Here is a 22,164-nt window from a genome sequence, read left to right as displayed (position 1 = left end):
TTTGTCTCTCCAAGGGTTGAGGTTCTGCAGGAGAATGCACCCAGATCCCCCGTTTCAGCGCTTCTTCCCTAAAAGAACATCCCCAATTGGTGCTTCTACCCTATGTAAGTCACTAGTAATTGGTTACCTGGGAGCTGAAGAGGGCCCCTAGGACCATACTTCTCAGGCAGCTATGCCACCCCCAGACCAGTGGTATGGTGCACCCTGCCTTTAGGGTGCACCATACCACTAGAGGGGTGACTTGTCTATGCCACACGCAGTTCTGGTGGGCTAGGCAACCAGGGATGGGTGCCATGTCGACTAGTCCGTTTAGTCTGCACCAGATTATGCAGCTGCAATGACCGTGTGGGGGTGTTCAGGTGAGCGGTCTCCTGAGGGTGGTATAATAAATTCTGCAGCCCTTAGATGCCCTCTCTGGTCACAAGGCCCTTTGTACCAGGGTTACCTACCTTTTACATTTAACTTGCATGTAGCCCAGAGGTGTGCCAATTGTCGGAACAAAGGTACAGTTTTGGGAAAGAACACAGGCCCTGGGAGCCTGATTGCCAGAGACCCAGGCCACACTCCAAGTTGGCATCCGGTATCGGGCAAAAAGTTAGGGGGTAACCATGCAAAAGGGGCACTTCCCAACAAGCTCTGTCCATCATCCCCTTTGTTATAACTCTGTTTGCCCTAAGTTGCAGGGTATGCCCAGACGTGGGTCCCTTGCTCACTTTGCCACTGGATTCAAGATAGCCTGGCTGATGAGGGTTATGAACCAAAAACCAGTCCCAGGATGCTTGCTTCCGGTCCAGGGAAGACATGGCTTGGCAGTTCGGGCTGGACTGTTCCCATTAGGCACATGGTCAGACTGATTTGCATATGGCCATGTCTGAACTGGTTCCAGAGTTCAATGGCGTGTCTGTGGACTGAGCGGGTGTTGAGCAGGATGCACTTTAGGTGATTAGTTTTGGAGCTCTGTTTGCAGTTTGTGGATTTGGTGTGGGTCCTGATGCAGTCGAACTTGCAGGAGAGGCAGGTGAAGGGTCCATGGTTGTGTCCTGGCGCGGCTTGGTAGCAGTTTGGGAGTCGGCCGGGGTTAAGTGCTGAGAGGGTCGCGGCATCGTATGTAATGCGGGTGGAGTGGGTTTTGCGGGGGGCAGGGGGTCTGGCGCTGGGTGCGGTCCAGGCGCGGACGGGCGTAGACGGGCTTACCTTTGGCGCGATTGCTGCGCGTGAACGCTGCGCGCTAAAGCATCTGTCATAAGTGGATAGTGGAGGGGGCGAGGGAGGAGCAGCTGGGAGGGGTGAGCGGGGTGGAGAGCCGGGCAGGGAGGCACAACAACAACAAACAACAAAATGGCAGCAAGCCAAAAGCGAAACAGGATTGGGGCACAGTCGAAATGAACGCGGTGAGAATGGCAGTGGGCACCGGCACATACAAGCACAACTGAAGTATTCAGGCAAAAGGCAGCGCAGCACAATTTAAATCTGTTGAAGGCGCACTTTGGCAATAGCGTTACAATACCAAAGTAATATGCAATCAGGCACGATTAATAGCGCTACAATAGCAATGTAAAATGAACTCAGACACTGATTATTGTGGGAGCAATGCGAGGTAGCACAGAGCAATCTGGGAGAATAGCGCTGCTGTCATAGCAAGGTCTAAAGCAAAATGGCAACATCCTCCTAGGGCTGCCCAGCCCGCTGACATACTCCTTGAAATCCCTGAGGGACCGTCTTATCGCCATTGGCCTAGGGGCAGCCACTCAGAACATACTTGCACATTGGCGCTCTCCTCAGGCTCCCCCACACTTGGGCTGGCTCCAGAGGCTGTGGAGGGTGCTGGGTATGGAGAAACTATCCCTCACACTGGCGGGTAGGGGGACCTTGCTCACAGTGGAATTCGGGTAACTGACTTGCCCTCGATACCTAAGGCTCCTCCGCCTAGCCGACATGCAGATTCCTGAAAAGCACCCATCCCGGCGGCCACGGTGACTCACATAGAGCTGGCATTAACTCTGATTTCTCCTTTTTAGCTTATGGTTTGTGGACCGGGGCGAGGGAGGGAGGGGGTGGGGTAGGGGAGGGTTTGTTGTTAAGTTCCTTTCCCCCTTTTTTTCTTCTATTTACTTGAGATTCTCTCTTGTTGACCCGCTCCCAGCATATATTCATTATTGCTATTACTGCTGACACTTGATGTCTGAACCGCATTGTCTTTATGGAGCAGGAGGTGGTCCTGTTCTTCTTGCGATGTTTGAAAACCAATAAAAATATTTAAACTTTAAAGCAAAATGGCAGGCTCTGGGCAAAGCTGTGGCAAATTCCTTCTGCTCTCATTAAGAGTACTTGATTGTGACTCACTTCGAACCACCAGGGGCCCTGGTTCCTTGTGCTGTCTGGGCACATGCAGCCATCCCTTTGGCGCAGCATGTCCACACTTGCATGCTCCTTAAGTAGCCATGGTAGGGAGGGAGCGCTAGTGCTCTGACCTCCCAAATGGTGGCCTAGGACAGGAAGTGAGTCCAGTATCTCCAGGTATCCTCCCCTTTTCGCACAATCAGATTCTGTGCGTAGGACTAAAGAGCAGGAAAGTGTAAGCTGTGCAAAGTTAACTAAGAACACACACATACTTGTGTTAAAATATGGCAAATTTCAACATTCAATGCAGAGTTTGAAAAAACTAACAAGTGTCATGTGGAGTGCCTGTACCTTCAAATTTGCTTAGTTCGAAATTATCTTTTCATAAAAGACCTTGACATATTTGTAGGGCTATTTTTATGAACGTGTCCCAGGATTCTGCGTGGGCTTTATTCTTCAATGCTCAAGACTTGACTTGAGATTTTCCCGATAGAGGAAAAGGATTACAGTCAAGCCACTATTCCTCTTATTTAAGTGACCTATGCATACAACTTAATACTTTCATTGGTTTCTTCTGTTTTTTGGAGTACACCCCAGTACTTTTTATTTATTTATGCTATTAAAAAGGTTAGATGGCGTCTAGAATCATTAGATCGCTCTGCGTCATAAAGAACTAGGAAGCAAAATTTCAAAGGTGTCTCTACTTTAGGTCTAAGTCGAAACCTGGTCTATACCTCAAGACTTGAGCCAGTGTTAATCCTTTGACTACCCTATTTGTGAATAATTATTGAACAAATTGTTTTCACTACCATTTTCCTTTCATTTAGTTTTAATATAATATAATATTTTGCAGAGATTTTTGCTTTTCAAAACTATGCAATATTCATAGTTTCTTTTAGATCAAAACAAGACCTCACATATGAGAAATGGATAAGAGTTATAAAGATTTGCAATAATAATATTAGTAAGCTGCTTTATAGTCCAATATGAACACATCCCTATCCTTCAATATTTGATTTAAACAAGTTACAATTTGGACCGGTGTGTGTGCGCACTGTCGGTGACCTGGCCAAAGATCGCATAAAAGGGCTGAAATTGGATCATTAATCCAAAGCTGTTCTGAACAGGTGCCCCAGAATTACATTTGCCCTAGGGCCCCCAAAATCCTTAAGCTGCCCTTGTGCATAATAAAGTACTTTGTGCTTTAAACAGTTGTTTAACTCCCTCATACTTATTTGTTTCAGATGTGCTAAGGAAGAAGCAAAAGAAAGCCCTAAGAAGAAGAGGTGGGAGCCACCATCTGTACAGACACAGAGGGGAACAAACCTTTCACCTCAAGGCACAATAACAGTCACCCAGTCTCAGCGAAGCATTGCTCCGAGCACAGGAGGTGGAGCCCTACGTGGCCGTGGGAGCAGCTTTCCCACCAAGTTTGGCAACCGAAATGTCTTCATGAAGGAATCCAGCTCGTCTTCAAGCACTGGGTCCAGATCCCGGTCGCGATCCCGCTCTGTTTCGAGGTCGCCACATCGCCGCTACAAACGAAGGTAATTCAAAATGTCCTATGAGCCAGAGAACTTGAAGAGCCTGTTTTGGTTCTAGACTAGCATGACTGCACAGCTTTTAACTGTGCTTTGTTGTAAACAGTTAGGTAATGCACATTTTTCAAAATGAATGCTTATCTTTTATGGCCTAAATTCATCAACCACTGCCTACCATGCCTGTTTCCCATGTGTAGGAAGAAGAGACCCTATTTTCATATATATTTGGTGTAAAGGCTGTATTCACTGATAATCCTTTGCATCATCCTAATGTCAATGAGTTTTGGAGGTGGACACGTGAAATACATTTTGTTATGTGTGATTTTTACAGGTTACTGTGAGTCTATGTAAAGACCTCATGGTCACTCATACAACTTACAGTGACCATAAAATAATAACACTCTTTATAGACGTAAATCCTCCTCCCGCGGATCATTAGTCCTTGGACAGTAATCTGGTCAGCTTTGGAGTTCAAACCGGAAGATGTTTTTTGAATTTTAAGGCTTCGGTTCAAGAGCTTTTATTAGATTTGTAAAACAAACCATACAAGCAGAACAAATACATATATTACATTAGTTCCTAAAATTTCATCAGAATGCTAAATCTAAAAACCAAAATAAACATGATATTTATAAACTCAAACTGACCAATAAAAATTAGGATTTGGATGATGCCCAGTCTGTTTCCTGATATAGACAAAGTTTATTTGTGGTGCATACAGATATACGAACAAATCCACAGACAGGAAGCCATGAATATTAACAAAACACGATCAAATGTATCAGAGAACTATGGCTTTCCTGGCAGCTGTACATTTTAGTATATATGATGCTACGAAAAAACAGATATCCAGATCCTTTAGGGAGCAAAAAAGTCTTAAAGCGTTCTTCGTAGAACGAACATTGTTTTTTAAAAAGATGGGTTTTAAATATAATACCCTGTAAGAATTATAAAATTTGCAAAATAGAAAATGCCAACAGCTCTGGCGTGAAATGTTATCGCAAGGGCATGCGGTATCAGATCTGGCTTTCATTATAGGGAATGCAGCAAGATGATGTACGATTCCCAACCTTAGCCGCGTTAGAACAAACCGATGAGAATTGCGTGTAACACCAGAAAGGTAAGGTTGGAAACCGGAAGTTAGATTGCTGTCCCGATAAAACATCACAGATTGTAGCGTTCCAGACACCCTATCGTGACACTCCTTCTTATAACTTAGAAACCTGTTTTTTATGTCTTTTTTGGGAATAGAAACAACAGATTTAGGGTTGAAGAGTATATCAAACTGGAATAAAAGATGAAACCAATAGTATATGTACTTAATCCACTTGATACGTGGGGAATGGTCCAGCCTGAGTCAATCAAGGATTATCTCCTGGGTAAATTGTATTTCAGTTTTGGCCCAGATTGAGCGCCATAACAGCAGGGGACGCAATGCAGCTAGGTCCGAGATGCGATTGATTCCGACTTCTTCGTGAATCAGTTCTACTGATGCTGAAGTCGGTACACATAGCAATTTTCTCAAAAACTTATTTTCATCTCTCTGTATGGAAGAACCAATGCAATGTCCCCACACCCCCGCACCATACAGAGCTGATGTAACTCACTTTACATTGTAAATGTTCATCATGTCCTTGATGCTCCTCACCCCAAGTTTGGAAGAAAATTAAAAAATACTATTGGTAGACCTCGTTGTTTTTAGACTAATGTTGTCAAACTCGGATTGCCACAACCCGTTACTTGCATAGGTGATGCCCAGATAACAAAAGGTTTTGACTTGAGTCATTTTAACTTTTTCAATGAAGAAGCTGGTTTTTGCTTTCTTGGCTTTCATCCTGCAAGACATTACAAAGGTTTTGGTTTTGTTTACTAATAGTCTCCTACTTTCAATAAACAACATAAAACTGTCAATAAGACGCTGTAAACCAATCTGTGTGCCGGACAACAGCACAGCGTCGTCCGCATACAATAAAATTGGGACCAGATTTCCTCCTATCAACGGTGCATCTGCGGGGATCTGGCACAGAATGGAATCAATTTGGTTGATGAAAAGAGAAAATAAAAGGGGGGCCAGTACGCAAACCTGGCGAATGCCTCTTGAAACTTTGAGGAAAGGGGTGCATTCGCCTAGGGGGCCATAACGCACCTTGCATGACAGCCTATCATAAAGCCTGGCCAAAAAATGTACAGTCTCCTTAGGTGCGCCCAGGTCTATCAGGACCTGCCATAGTATAGAGTGATCAACCAGATCAAACACGCTGCTCAGGTCCGCAAAGCAAAGAAACAAGCTACCAGTCTTGACTTCCGTATATTTGTTGATTTAGGAGCTCTAGGTTTACACATTGTTCTAGTGTCCCCATGCCTTTCCTGAATCTGTATTGGACTTTGGTTAAAATAGCCTTGTCATTTGCCCAATTTTCCAGTCTCTTCAGCAAGATACGACTCATTACCTTGACTGATGCATCCAGCAGGAAATAGGACGATAATTGCACGCTTCCGATTTACTGCCTTTCTTGAATAGCGGTATAATAACCGGCTGTCCCCAGGATGGTGGAAGGCGGCCCTCTGCTGCTGCATTAAAAACCCTCACAGGTTTTTAATGCACAGGTTAATTTCGGTTTTGAGTAAGTCTATAGGTACTCGGTCCAGACCCGGAGCCTTTCCTCCTTTACTGTTGAGCAGGCCTTCATAGACCTCATCCAAACTTATACCTAATGGTAAAGACAGCCAAACAGAATCCTTGATGACTTGGGTTTCTAGGGCCTTCCCCTCAGGATTAAAAATGTTAGAAAAGTGTTCTATCCAGGCGTTGCATGCAACGTATGAGGTTAATTCCGGAATGCCATTTGTATTTAGAAAAGGGCTATTGATGGTTTCCCAGTAAAGTTTACTGTTTAGTGTTTCAGCTGCTACGTTTAGATTGTGCCATGCTTCTTCTTGCAGAACCTTTTTCCTGTTGGAAAGAGCCACCTTGTAATTAGCACGCAATATTTTGATGTTGATGATATTGCTGGGTTTATTACTTAGTGCTTTTTTAAGTTCGCGGAGGGACGAGGTGCAAGGTTTATCAAACCAACCCATCCTAGTAACTTTGGTTTTAGGCTGGTTCTTTGTGAAGATCCCTTCGATGTTTACATTCATCCTAATCAAGCTCGAAAGTAGGGTTGTAGGATTGATGACATCTCCCAAACAATAGGAAATTTCATTTCTACACCTATCCACTACCTCCTTGTGTTTTTTTGCTGGATCAATTCCGGCCCATTTGATCTTTGGGCCGTTCGGTCTCGTGGTGGCTATATCCGTGGAGCAGGATTCTTTAGTGGGAGTCTTTGTACCCCATCCCAGTAGAATCAAGGAGATACTATTATGGTCGCTGAAGGTTTCTTCCCTAACCCACAAATTGGTATATTCACTATCATTAGACCGCAGAATGTGGTCTATATTGGTGTTGGCATTCCTAACAGTGAATGTGGGACAGGTGAGATTGAACTTATTTTTATTGCAGCAAAGCAGATCTAGGTCTAATTTGACTAACAGTTTGTTTAATATCGTGCCATAGTTACAGTGTGGAAAATGCAAACAATCCTAACTGTCTACCACACCGCCGTTACCCATCTCTTTTCTAAAACCACAGGGGTTACCCAATGCTAGAGGACATGGCTGAATATTAAAGTCGCCTGCCCATAGAATGGATGCCAGTTTACATGATGATGCCAATACCCTTTTGATTTCACTTTCCAGTGGGAATAGAATGTTTCCCCTGGAAGCGTCAAAATTGTTATTATAAAAATTTACAAGAATTAGGTCTCTACCCCTGTTAGATTCCAACCGTAACACCTGACTGTGTGTTCCTACAGTAGAATATTTTATAATTTTAAAGTTGGTCAACTCGTTGGAGATTAGTAGCAGTAGGCCCCCCTTAGCTCTGCCTGTTGGGGAATTAGAAGCATTTAAACTAAAAGATAAGTAGCCTACGTATATAGGTTCTTGACACCATGTTTCTTGGAGACAGATTATGTCATGACCGGCCCCAATAAACTCGTTCCAAAATGGGGTATTCAATTTACCTGCGATACCGGCTATATTCCAGGTAAAAAGTGTGTACCCCACAGCTACAGCTGAGGTTAAGATAACGCTTTCTCGTTGCTGGTCATCATTATATCCGGGGCTCCCAACTTGACGCCTGTAAACACTACCAAAGACTCCTGTTGGTCCACTGATAGAACTTCTTCTATATCAGATGTACTACCTTGATTTGGAGTGCCCACTGTCTGTATAGTGATGTTTAGGTCATTAGGTAGATTTGGTTCTGTGGGGGTTTCTGAAAAAGTACCCGAGGTACACCTAGGCTTCACCTCTCGCCCTGGAGCCCCATGGGTCGAGTTATTACTATAGGGGATAACTAACGGTCAATCGACCATATCCAGGCAATTGTCTCTATTGCTAACCGGAATACCTCTCCAAACCCCAGCCCCCTGCTGTATGGTGGTCACTGCTGGGGTACCGTGGATGATGTTCCCAGTCACTACTCCTGTTCCCCTGAGTATGACAGGAACCCTCATAGTTCCAAGGGCGCTCAGATGGTTGCACCCAGTTTGGAGCTAGCGGGTACTGGCGCTCAAGTGGATGCTCCCAGTTTGGAGCTATCGGGTGCTGGCGCACTGGTGGTTGCGCCCAATTTGGGGCTATCAGCTGCCGACGTTCAGATGGTTGCACCCATTTTGTGACTATCTGGTATTGGTGGCTACGCCCGTGTGGATAAAAGAAGGAAAGGTGATAGGCATCTATCCCCCCTTTCTTGTCCAAAGCAGGCCAAGAGCAAATATGGTCCACAATATCTGGGTCATCACAGGTTACAATGATGCAGTCACCCTGAATACTTTTGGGTTCAGCCCCGATCCACGAGGCTCTACGCGCTGCTGAAATACGGCTTGTATGGGTGGTTGTAGGGGCCTATTTATGCTAAGCCACTGTGAGACTTTATTCCTAAGGGACCAGGACGGCTCCTCTTTGTCTTTAGGCAATTCCGGGACCCCAGTAAGAATAACAGTGTAGGGGGATGCTTCCGGGGGTAGGTGGACAGTACGTTTGGACTTGGGACCCCTCTTTCCCTCATCCGGTCGGTTCGATGATGGGTGCTGGGGCATTGATGGGAGAGTGGGCCTTTGGTTCAGGAGCTGGGTTGATCCCTTATTAGTACTTGACTGAGTGGGTGTGGGCTAGGAAATGGTAGGCCGAGTAGAAGAATTGGTGACCGTGGTCTCGGCCGCAAACCCACTCCCAGGAATAGTTGATAAAGGGGTTTCTGGTTTTTTGGGCTTAGTTTGAATAGGTTGAGCTTTTGTCGCCTTAAAGGGTTTGGCTCCACCATCTAAAGGAGCCCCTTGTGTTCCTGCTCTGGAGGGGTTTGTTATACCTGCCCCAGGGTTGGTTTGACCCAGGCTATGTTGAATCGAGGGCTTCTGGGAAAGTGTTGCAAGTTGTTTTTCAATTGACATTATACTCCGTTCTAGCGGTTGCAAAAAGTGCTTTAATAGTTCCCTGATGTTTGCTAAAAGATGGGAATTAGCAGTACATGAACTACAAATACCACCCTCCTTACCCGTAGTTATTAGGTTTACCGAAGGATCTAATGAGTTAATAAGTGAAGTGATAGAATCACTTGGGGCACCCAACGGCAATGGAGCAGTTGCCCCCTTCTTGTTTGTAAGTATATTTTGGGGTTTTTTGATGTTGCCCTTCTTCTTGTCTTTGCCCTGTTTTGGTATAGCGCCACCCTTTGCCCCCTTAGGCAAATTCTCAAGGCATTTGTCTTCAGATAGAATTAGCTGGAGGTCTGGGGTTTTCTCAAGATTCCCCGTAGAGTCAAAATCAGAGGTAAGGTTAGTAGCTGACAAATCAACTGATTTCGGGATAGAGTGGACCTCTGCCGTAACATTTGGAAGCAATAGGACCGGAATGGGTGATACAGATTGGAGTGGGGATATTGCAAACGCTAAGGGACCCATGGAGGATCTCCTAGCAATTGCCAAGTCTTGTGACACCCTTCCTTCCAGCAGGGAAATACTTAGGTCAATAGCCTCATTAGTTTTGGTAATAAATTGATCAATTGGTCCAGTGATTAATGCAGTTTTCATTGCTGTTCTACTTCGAGACCCCCTTGTCATGATTGATTGTTAAACAGAATTCTTGGCACAAGAATTATGGGGAACAAGTAACGAAGTTTCCAAAGAAATAACAGTACCTTTAATGGGAAACTTGCCAACCGGATCGTAGAACCAAGAGGGGCGGCCCAGCCCAGCCTAGCTCGGTCTAGAACGGGCTAAAACGGGCCCGCCCTTGGCCCGGGCTTTGCTCGCGTCCCGCGAGACGGGTCTGACGCTCTTTTTATGCGCCTCCTGGCGCCAAACGCTTCCGTCGTATGCCGCTAGGGCTGCTGGGGTATGTAGTTTTTCCCAGGGCCCGCCCACGCTCCGCGGCCCTACTCCGTGAAGGCAAAGGAGTTAGGCGGCGGGAGGCGGGCAGGCAAAGACCCCAGGCGCTGCACTTCTCTCTGTGTTGCTCGGCTCACTCCTGGCAGAACAAGGTAAATGGCGAGTTTAGATTTAAGGCAATTAGAGGTATTGGGAGACTCCTAGATATCGCAGTGAATGATCTGATCAATTGGAAGGGTTCTGAGTTAATATGCTTTGCTGACTTCTTGAGCAAGGTGTTATTGGTTGCAAAAAAAACGTTAAAAAAAGCTCAAACTTAAAAACTTCCTAGTTCCCTCCGGTTGCTCAATTTAGATATAAATAACCTTGTAAGAGAACAATATCTGAGTCACTGTCCTTTAAGGTATCATAGATTGGCTCTATTAAAAAGGAGGAGAAAAAGGCTGAAAATAAAATTAAAAAAGGAAAGCGAGGACTCAGTATGGATTAAACTACGGGAGGCTGCCTTCAGCGGCCAAACTAGACTATTCTGGTCGATCATTGGGGAAGGTTGTGGTGTAAGATCTAGATCCTTACCAGTCCCGATTGAAGAACGAAAATGGGTAGAATACATCTTGAATTCGTATGCCGGAAATGGAACGGTAGTAGTTTGCGATAGAACGAAAGAGAATAATTCCGGGCTTGTCCCGCCTTCCGAAAGGATTATTGAACTGGCTATTAAGGGCATGCGCTCGTCGGGAGCTATGGGCCCGAACGAGCTACCTATCTCTGTTTTAAAACAAAATAGTGTTACCTGGAGTAAGATTCTCTTCCCTGTGTTTAAGTTTTGTTTTTTGCACAACATAATTCTTTCCTTCTGGAAGGGTAGCATACTGGTCCCCCTGTATAAAATGGGAGACAGAAATGCTCCCCAAAATTACAGTCAAATTGCCCTTTTGGATGCTATTGGCAACGTTTTTGCCAAATGCCTTTTGCAATTAATTAATGATTGGGTAGTGGAGAATAATATACTGCCCCTTGAGCAGACGGGGTTTCGGCAAAGGCATGGCACCATGGACAATCTGACTGCCTTGCAAGTTTTATTGGAGAAATACATCAGAATCCGGGGAGGGAGAATTTATGCAGCATTCATAGATTTCTCCACAGCGTTTGACAAAGTTGATCGTCCCCTGCTGTGGAGAAAACTATCGGACCTAGGTATGCCAGCTGAGCTCTTGGACATGGTCCGAGAGCTTCATTCCGATACATGGTGTAGCGTGCTTTTGGGAGGGGAAAGAGGCCTCTCTCAAGCTATCCCGTCTGCCAATGGGTTGAAACAAGGCTGCCTGTTGGCCCCATTACTGTTTTCCTTATACCTATCAGATCTTCCCCAGACTTTATCGGCAAGTGATGGTATTGCCCCAGTACTGGGGGGCAAACCGATAGTATGTCTGTTATATGCAGATGATATACTAATTTTGGACTTGATCCCTAGTGGATTGAATAATCTTTTGCAAGCACTCCACGGATTTGCAGAGACACACCATCTAAGGATAAATGTATCCAAGAGTAAAGTTATGTGCATTGTTGGAAGGAAAAAGCCAAAATATGGGAGTTTCTCCTGGAATATAGGGGGTCATGGATTAGAAGTGGTTCATTCTTCTGTTTTTCTGGGGAAAATAATTTCTAGTACGTTAAGTGACGAGGCCCATATAGCTAATAACATTCGGAAGGCAATGGCTCATTGGAAGGGTCTAAACACCCTTTATAGATCTACTGGCCAGAGACATTTTGCTTATTTGTTGGAGGTCTTTAGAGCTAAAGTCCCGGCCTCCCTACTATATGGTATAGAATTACTTGAAGTGGGGAAATAGGGTTTCCTGAACACCACGGAAGAAAAAAATGTACGGAATTTGTGCATGGTTAATACCACTTGTAATATAGCGGCTCTTAGGCTGGAATTTGGCGTACGAAGTGCTTGGGTCCAGGGCCTTGCTGGGGTAGTACGGTGGGTCTCCAGTTTGGCAAAGGGTGATGAACCAGGCACTTTAAGATATTGGATCCAAAAAGAACTTCTTGGAACCCTAAAAGAGTACTCCTTAATTATAAAGAATTTTAGATTAGCAGTTGATCTCTTGAAATTAGATGAATCTACTCTTTTTTTTCTCTATCTGTATACCAGTTAAAATCGACCCTAAAACTGGCTTCATGGAAACTAAGCTTTGTAATGGATAAGGAGGCTCTCATTGTAAAAAGAGGTCCCCTACCAGTTATTAATTCCTATCAAATTAGGATTATCCAACCTTATGTTTCCTGGAATCTTCCCCATGGGGTACATAGTTTTTTGATCCTTCTGAGGCAGGATCTACTTCCTTTAAATAATTTATTGTCAAGATGGTATGGCTCCTCGGTAATGTGCAATTTTTGTAATACCTCAAAACAGGATGTTAAACATGTATTATTTGTATGTCCGGCTTTAAAACAACACCGTCTTAAATGGCTGAGACCTGCTTTCCTAGATGCTATTTGTAATCCGCCAAATGAGAGGTTTTGTTGTACAATTTTTAACTTTTTTAAAAGTTTCTTAGATATATATTAGTTTCCTTTTCTGTATCACTTCTTCTTTTTGTAATATTTGCTGAAAATTGTATAAATTTCATTGTTTGGTGATTTTATGTGGACCTCTGTCATGAGTTCCAAAACATAAATAAATAAAAACTTGAAACTTGTGCTCTATTTGCAGCAATTCTCATTCAGATTCTGAGAGTGGCTCGATTTCTGGCAGCGAAGCTAGGCCCAGTGGGCAGCGAAGCACCCGTAAAACCCGTGACTCCGGGGCACACATGGACCGTGGGCATGGGAGAATGCAAAGGGGGAAAAGGTATAATGCTGTGCTAAGCCAGTACTTCTGTAGGCCGTATGTGTGAATGAGAGCTTGAACACCTGAAGGAATGTAGTCTTGTTGCGTTTGTCTGCAAAGTATCACATTTAGCTATGTAGTTACCAGCTCTAAAAAAACTGCAGTATAGTGGATGTAGAAAGTTTTCTTATTTATAACATGCTAAATCTATTGTCTTTCTTCAGTAGGTACGATCAGCAAGTTGTGACCAAGCAGCGCAGCCGAAAGAAAACTATTTCTCTAGACTATGAAGAGCCAGAGAGAGACTTCAAAAAGCAGAAGCGAGCTGCCCGCTTCCAGCACACACACTCCAAAAAGCTACGCGTAGAACCACTTGTCTTGCAGATAAACAGCGCAGAACCCAGTAATTCAGATTCGTTGGACTGGAACGAACTCAAAATTAGTGGCACTTGCCAAGACATTACGAAACACTACCTGCGTCTGACTTGCGCCCCAGATCCATCAACAGTCCGCAGCGTTCCGGTGAGTTACTAGCACCCTCTCCATATCCGTTTATCCCCCAAACTTTCCAGCTTCAGCTCCTGATGTAAATACTAGTGGTTTCAGTGCAATTCCTGTTTTAGAGGAACGGGATAGGACTTCTATGTCACTTAGGGCTCTGCCACCAGAATTGTTTTTTCAGTTGTATCTTTCTTTTGCTTATGTGCTACTGTGATCTATTTTCTGGTGTTGGCTGAGAAACTCTGATATGTTAATTGGAGCTACTTTGTCAACTCTGTAATGGCATACTGCAAAATCCATCTTCTCCCTACCTTTCTTGATACCTTCTTCTATTCCTTTGTTACTCAGCTTCATATTGAGCACATTTGCGATCATGTTTCTCCTTTTCATACTTTGTTTAACTTTGAATTTCTTTTTTTCTGTGCCGTTGACAAAAAATGTATTCTCTTCATGCCTACCAAAGGGTGCGGTGAGGTTTCTCTCATAATTTCTAACTTTCCTCAGAGAAACCTGCAAACGAGTTATTGGTCTAAAGGACAATACTGCCGGTTATGTCACATGACTGTCATGCAGCTGACCCGTGTCTAGTGGAATCAAGTTAGTTAACCCTTTCGGCGCTATTGACGGAACCGTTCCGTCACGCCCTCGGGTGGGCTGTGCTCATGACGGAACAGTTCCGTCATGGCCCGCTCGCCGCGCCTGCTCGGCACTGATTTCGCTCCTGCGCGGCACTGATTTCGCGCCTGCGCGGTGCGTTTCATTAAGCGGGCGGGGCCGTGACGGAACCGTTCCGTCACAAGCACAGCTCACCCGCGAGCCATGACGGAACGGTTCTGTCACCCGCGCAGGTGAGCTGCGCCCCGCCTCCCCCCCCCCCCCCCCTCCCCCTCCCTACTGCGGTATAGCCGCCGCGTCAAAGGTATTAATGCTGTTAGAAACCTGAAACCATGAGTAGTAAGGGAAATTTAATTTCTAATGCTTCTCTTCTGAGTTGGTGTTCTTTATACTTGTACTGTAGATATCAAACTCCTTGCACTTCTGAAGACTTTATCTTGTTTTGCTGTCCATCCATAGGTTCTGAAGAAGTCTCTCGTCATGGTAAAATCCCACTGGAAAGATAAACAAGACTATGCCTTCGCCTGTGAGCAGATGAAGTCCATCCGGCAGGACCTAACAGTATGTTTGTTTGGTTTATTAGTTTGGCAGGGCTTGGTTCGAATCCAGTATTTAATTCAGGTCTCTGCCATTCCCACACACAAAATGCGATTCTAGTTTGATTTATTCAGCTAATTGCTTTCCGTAGACCAGTAGCACGCCGTTCATGATGTGTGTCCTGGGATGCTAAGAAATTAATTGACAATAGCAACTGAGTGAAAAGAGAACACCGTTGAAAAAGTTATATTGGGGGCCACTTTGTTAATGGCTCTGGAAAGCGTGAGGTACGTAACCAGGGTAGAAACTGATGTAATGTCACTCAATCTTCCAGCCAAATGATCATTGCTGGTGATCTGGCTGTATTTCAAATTTGGAAATCAATTTTGAGACTACCTCTTAGTTCTCTTAATTCCGTTCTCTATTTACCACGGCCACAATAGCGGGACCTCGCCTCATTATATAATTAGTGCAGAGCTTTATGCGCTTATGGATGACTGGAGTAGTTCCCCCTTTACTTTACCAGGAAACAGGCCATGTGTGAATGTTCACCAGTTCCCATTTTCAGCTGTCTTTGTAATTAGCTCTTTGGTGCATAGGGTCAAAATTCTTTTATTTTATTCCTTTGCTCCTTTCACTGCAAATCTGTGACTTGCCACATGGTTATCTTATTTTGTAGCAGGTATTTAACATTCCCCCTGAATGTCTTGATTTGGGAATAGACCGCCTAGTAATTAATGCCTTGCTCTGTGTAGCCATGCAGGATCAATCTGACAAATTACATGACTTGTATGCAGAGCAAGGGAGACACCATATGAAAATGTTCGGCGTCATGTCGAAGTGCAAGAGTTTGCAAAGGTTTTGTTCAATTAAATTTAGTGTCCGTGAATAAGCAACCAAAACACCTTTTCCAAGGGGTACTACCTCTCACGTTTAAAAGGGCTCTCTATTGAATAATACATTAGATTACCTTTCGGTAGGTGAAAGTGTAGAAACGTGAAAAATCTCTAAAACCCAAAATCATACTCAGTCATAACCCCCAGTGAGATAAAGGAAATGTATTTAACGTGCACGGGAGCCTCAGTTGGGTGCCAAGTGCTCGAATAAGCAGAAGTAAAACATGAGCATCTATAGTCCCAATCCGCAACATTTCATTATCTGTCTGCGTAACAGCTCATGTCCCAGCAGGTGGTGAAGAAACATTTTGTGCTCTACAATCTACAGTACATCGTTAAACAAGAATAAGATGGTACGGCCCTATATGTACTTGACAAGCCCCCGTATCTAAAGCCAGACATTTAACTATTCCATTTACACCCAAAGGCAATCACAATAGTCCGCATTAGCTGATGTGACTGAATACACTTTTGGGCCCTATAGGGCCTGTTGCAAGAAGGCAGAATGCAGTAACATGGAACTGTACTGTTTGTGCAAGCCTTTGAATGTGTTGAGTTACAGGCAACTTACTAAAAGCAAAGTGTAAACTCTTTATTTAAGACTGTCACATGAGGTCAAGCAATTAATATATTGTATATAATTCCCATCATCCTTGAATTATCACAATGTCAAATTATACAAAATGGATGCAACCATTGTTATCTAACTTCACTAGATGCGCTACCCAGATGCTTTTGTGGAAGCTGTTTTCCACACCCAGCTCATCCACAATGGGAGGGAAATGCATTGTCACTTGTTCTTGTTGTATGAATGACATTGATACCAAGGCAATACTCCAGGTTTGCCTTGCATTGTTAGCAAACAGTAGGGACTCTTTATCTAGGATACTGTTTCAAAGGCATTACTTTAATTTAACCACCAATGTTACATAAGGATGCATCTGAATCCAAAGTAGGTACCCCTAAATATAGTCTAAACCAATTGCATCAAAAACGTCTATCTCAAGACCCACTATCCAAACAGGATTCACATTCACGACTGGCCATTAGGGACCACTAGGGGTCAGTTGAGGGCCAAACAATTCCCTTAAGTCTTTACGCCAGTGGGAAAGTAGAAGACCACGGTCTTTCCCACAGTTGAATTACTCGTTCAGGGCCCTGTATTTGTAGGATTTGTTTTGTCATATTTTTTCATTGGCTAGGCACGCGCATGTACCAGGGGAGCTCCCAAAGAAAAAGCTAGTCAGTGGCAATGGGTTGACCACAGCAACATCTTGGAACCTTAAGATCTAGATTGTTTGTTCACACTTTTCCAGGTTCGTGATCATCTTCTCAAACCAGTGGCACAGACACTACTCTATGGTACAGCTGGCAAAGAAGGGTAGGTAAAGGTACACCGAGGGTCAAGAAGGGTACTCAGTCTTCTCTCTTCTCAGTCAGCCATGCCTTTGCTCTCATCCCATGTTACTCCTCATGCGTGCCGTCTAGCATCTTGGCTGGTTCTGTCCTTGGGTCAAGCAGCAGTTCTGCAGGTTTTTAGATTTAGGCCCTAGTCTGAAAGGTGATTGTCTATTCTAGCTCTTCATAAATACTTGTGACAGACAAACACTGATCCTCCTCTAGTGGTCAAAGATTGCCAGACCACCACAAAGAGTATGCTCTTTTAAAGTCCAAAGACTTCTTCTGTCCCGAGGTAAACCTTTACCCTCTGTTGCTGATCAGATTTCCAGAGCTTTCAGTCCAGAATCCACACTGAAACCAGATTGGGTAGATATAGATGGGAGATGGCTATATTCCAAGATATGAAAGACAGGGGCCATGGTGATGATTCTGCAGCTTCCCCTGCAACTGTCACCTTTTGGGATTTTACTCCTGCCTTCTCACATCTGCTTGGGGAATAAATGCCACTTGAGAAACTGCTGCAGCGTAGCTGGAGCAAAGCCGTTACTACAGGACATATTATTTCAGGACACTTAGTGTGAAAGTCTGTTCTTTGCTGGCTCCTTCTCCTACTGCATGCTGAGGCTGGGCCTCTTACAGTGAAACAGACTCCTGGGCTGTTTGCAGCATAGGCTTGGCTTCTCTGAGGCCGGAAGAGCTAGGGGAGGGCACGGTCTGTAAGACTTTAGTTAAGCAGGCAGTTCTTTTTCTTAACATTGTGCAGAAGCGGTAGTTCTAGTTTGATTTATTGAATTTCTGAAGTCAGTTTAAATGTGTTTGTAGAAACGATTGTTTGTAGATTTGTTAAAGTATTTTAGAGAAGTACTCTATCAAAAAATCTAATTTTGAAAAAGGTAGTGAACTGCAAATCTGCAATAAGCCCCCAATTATATAATGGCCTCAAAGAAAACAAGCATTGGCAAAGCAAATAGATCTCTCTGTGGCAATCCGAGGGCTGTTGGTGCTGCAATGTGCGAGGGCGGCTAATGCAGGAAATATCGGCAGATACCACCACTCTTCAGCGTGGCCGCGGGGTAGCAGCGTCTGGGACCGCTGCAGGCAGCCAGTGCCCAGCTACGCCACTACTTTTAGCCATGCTGAATAGCAGCACGGCTGAAAGGCATGTAAAATGCACTGACCCAGCCTGCGCTGTATAATGCAAATAGAATGTGATGGACTATTGTGTGGGATATTCAGTTTTCAGAGACTACAGCATTGGTCTTCAAACTGTGTTATACATGGCCATCCTTGAGAAAAATGTTTTGGAGTTGGGCCCCCTAAAACCATTGAAGGGATTGATCGAGACAAGGGTAAGGGCGCTACTTAACAGAGATAGATTTATTGATAGTAAAACCTTTCAAACAGAGGTAAAAGGGGTTGGTTTGTTCAGACCTAAGCCTATGCAGGTAACTTGGCAGTAAATTGTTTGCTTCTGGGATATTTTTTTTTAATTTGTATTTTAGAGCACTTAAAGCATGTGTGCCGTCAGTGTATGATCTTGGCATCAAAACAACATTAAGTGCAAATAGTATTATGGCTTTAAAATGGAAATAGCAATGTTCGAGGCATATGAGCTGCAGATCCTACATTTAGCAATAGATCGCCACCTGGTGTTGGGCTCGGATGATTGCAGGTTGTTGTCTTCTTGGAAGAAGTCTTTTGTAGTCACGAGATAGGTGACTCCTCCCTTGGACAATACTGCGCATGGTCATAGACTCCATCCTCAGATTGTTTTTTTCCTCACTGGGTTCGGATGAAAGTTTTCCGCTCCGGCTAGAAAAATACTTTTTCTGCTCTTTCGAAGCGAGAAACTTCAAACAACCTTCTTTCGACATCGAACACACTTTCGACATCTCCAGCTACATTCCGGTGCGTCGACGCGGGCCTTTGGGCCTATCGGCGCCGTGCGGCCTACGCCTCATGGAAAGAACTCCATTCAAGAGATGAATAAAAAGTGGCTTTGGGTTGCAGACCTCTAGAAAGAGGTCTTCCAGAGCCTTATGGTAAAAGCAAAATGTAACACTTTAGCAACTTGATGAGTTTGCAATAACTCTGAATCGAAAATGCTAGTACACTATTTTTTATGTATGTACAATTAATAGTTTCAACATTCCCTTGGAAAATAGTCAAAATTCTGAGACGATGATGAAATATAATGACCTCAATTCTGATACGATAAAGATTTGTCCAGTTATTATTTGGCACTTTAATAGAGTAAAACTGGCTTTTAGCATTGCCTGGACCCTCCATTAGTCTGCAAAGGAAATTAAACAGAACTTATACAGTGACCCATTGTGAATGGCAGACCCATTCATGGAGTACGGACTTGAAATTTACACAGTCCTTTTAATGGAAATATACAAGTGCAGGTACTCTTTAGCAGAATCCCTGCTTGCTTTTGTGAAATGCTGGTTCACTCCAGTCAAAAGTATTGCACCCGTGTTAAGAAGTGCTGGTACTGTCCCACTCAAATTAAAGTGCTGGCACTCTGTACCAGCCCACTTAAAGTGCATAGCTGCCAAGTTTCACAGGCCCATGCGTGATGTAGTGCTTCAGTGCAGAGTTTATGTTCTCGCCTAGGCAGCGCTTGTGCTGTCTCTTCGAGACATGGTGTATTCATCATAAGGACACGAAGCTCTGCCCACTTTCCTTTTAATTGGCTCCGGTCCCTGCCCTTTGTAAATGGTGTTTTTTTCATTGGTCAATGTACTTTGTAGTCCCTCCTTAGTACAGCCTTTTCTGTTCTTGTAACCTCCCAGTAGGACATCCCCTGTTACATGTGCTACTCATCAGGCTCTAATTAAAGCCTCAGAACAATGTTCTTAAATAGGTTTGTCCTGCCTGCAACACAGGGAGGACACCCCCCCCCCCCCCCATGCTTTTTTTTTTAAATCCTATATCCATTGCGGCACGCCTCAGCAAGAATTATGGCAGCCACGCTCTTCTTTTGTTATATGCTGGACAAACTTTTTCTGATTTGTTTATTTTTACAATCATGGCACCAGAGCTTAAAACCTCTAATGGGCGCGGGTGCTGGAAGTGCTTTTAAAAGTAAACAAATTGGGGGGGGGGGTACACCACTTTTTTTTTTTTTTTTTTCTCAATCGCAGCACCCACCCTTAGCTTAAGACGTTCAAAGCGAAAGCGCGGGTGCCGCCATTGTAGCTAAAGTAAATAACAAAACAAAAAAATATGGCCACCATTTCTTCCTATTTATTTACTTTCATTACAATTGTGGCACCCGCGCTTTAGCTTTCAACATCTAAAGCGTGGGTGTCGTGATCGCTTCAAAATGAAAGAAATAGAAAACACCCTTTTCTTCTATTTCTTTTCAAACACTGGCGGTGCCCACGCTATAGCTTTCAACATCCTAAGCGAAAGTGTGGTGCGCGATTGCTTAAGGTCTCTCATTTGAGATAGTTTGAGCTATTGGAATTGTAAATGACCATACCTTTTTGTTTGTATTTACAAAACCTGTAAGCGGTCCTTATGTACCGCTTGCAGGTTTTTGTAAACGCATAAATCAAAGGCATTAACATTTACAATGCCAATAGCTCAAACTGGTAAATGCAAGAACTATTGCACTGCAAATGCTTATTTTTTTAATTCTGAGACTGGGTCCCATTTTATAATTAACTAAACAAGACTACAAGTTCAGAATTTATTTATTTTCAAAGTTTTATATAGCGCGAACAAGATCTTCGCAGATATCAGAGCGCTTTACATAGAAGGGTACATGAGGGAACATAGTCAAACAAGTAAATCAATAGATCACACAGTACAAATAGGTGACTGCAAAGCCAATCATGTGAGTAATAAAACAAATCATACAAATAAGTAAAGGGGTCAAACATGTAGTACAGATCGGTGCAGGGTGTTAACAGAGTTCGAGATAGTAGTTCAAGTGTATTTAGCCATGAGGATAGCTTTTACTTCTTTTTTAAAGAATGTAGTGGAAGAGATAAGCCTGGTTTCAGGCGGGAGTGAGTTCCAAATCCTAGGCGCAATTCCTGAGAAGGAGCGCTTGTATGTTTTTTCCTTCCGGAATCTTCGAGGTTTCAGCAGAAGATTGTTTGTGCCTCTCGTGTTTCTAGTTCCCCCAGAGATTGTCAATTTCTGAGCGAGGTAGCCGGGTGAGTTTAGGTGTACCGCCTTGTGTGTCATGCAGGCGATTTTCAGATGTATTCTGGCTTCAAAAGGCAGCCAATTCAGGGATTTCAAGTCAGGGGTAATGTGGGAGTGCTTTTTTGACCCAGTGATGAGTCTCGCTGCAGCATTTAGAGAAGCTTTTAGTGGTGCGGTTGTAGTTAGGGGGAGTCCGCAGAGGGCGGTGCTGCCGTATTCAATTCGTGGGATGACTAGTGCTTGTACTGCGGTTTGGAAGTCTTTGGCTGGGAGGTAGGGTTTAAGTTTCTCAGAGTATTGATCTGGAAGTTCGCTCCCTTTGTTGCCTTGCTGATATGTTGCTGCATGTTGAGATTGGTGTCGAGTGTTATGCCTAAAGATTTTGCTGAGTCCACGATGGTGGGTTGGACATTGAGTGCGGTTAGGAGTTTAAGCCAAATTTGAGTGGTGGATATCTTCGCTGGAGGTGAGATTAGAAGGAACTCTGTTTTCAGGGCATTGAGTTTGAGGTGATTATCGGCAAGCCAGGATTGGGTGCATCTGATCGTTGAGTTCAGGAGCAGGATGTCATTGGGGGATTGTAATTTGAGGTAAAGTTGGGTGTCATCGGCGTACATGTGAAAGTGTACATTGGATGCTTGTAGCAAGGTGGTGAGAGGTTCCATGACTAGGTTGAACAAAGTTGGGGATAGAGAGGATCCTTGGGGGACGCCTAGCGTTACAGGTATTGGCGAGGACATCAGGTTGTTGCTCTTGAATTTCTGCGACCTGTTGTGAAGAAAGGAAGTGAACCACTTTAGAACAGTTCCAGATAAACCCATTCTTGTGTTTAGTAGTTCTAGTAGATTCTCATGTTTAACAGTGTCGAATGCTGAAGAGAGATCAAGAAGGATGAG

The 22,164-nt window shown here is 44.0% G+C and overlaps 1 protein-coding gene across 2 annotated transcripts in view; it reads left to right on the top strand.

The window, feature by feature from the left end:
• Positions 1-22,164, top strand: part of LENG8 (leukocyte receptor cluster member 8) — a 141,110-nt gene that overhangs the window by 33,024 nt on the left and 85,922 nt on the right. For both annotated transcript variants that reach the window (XM_086930261.1, XM_086930262.1), the window contains exons 8-11: positions 3,585-3,887; positions 13,038-13,175; positions 13,379-13,676; positions 14,730-14,831. In XM_086930261.1, coding sequence (XP_086786387.1) covers positions 3,585-3,887; positions 13,038-13,175; positions 13,379-13,676; positions 14,730-14,831 — 841 coding nt within the window. The remainder of the gene's footprint in view (positions 1-3,584; positions 3,888-13,037; positions 13,176-13,378; positions 13,677-14,729; positions 14,832-22,164) is intronic.

Source organism: Lissotriton vulgaris, chromosome 7 (assembly GCF_964263255.1).
Source record: "Lissotriton vulgaris chromosome 7, aLisVul1.2, whole genome shotgun sequence".
Lineage (NCBI taxonomy): Eukaryota > Metazoa > Chordata > Amphibia > Caudata > Salamandridae > Lissotriton > Lissotriton vulgaris.
The sequence above is the reverse complement of the archived record's forward strand: the minus strand, read 5'-3'. Positions and strand labels throughout refer to the sequence as shown.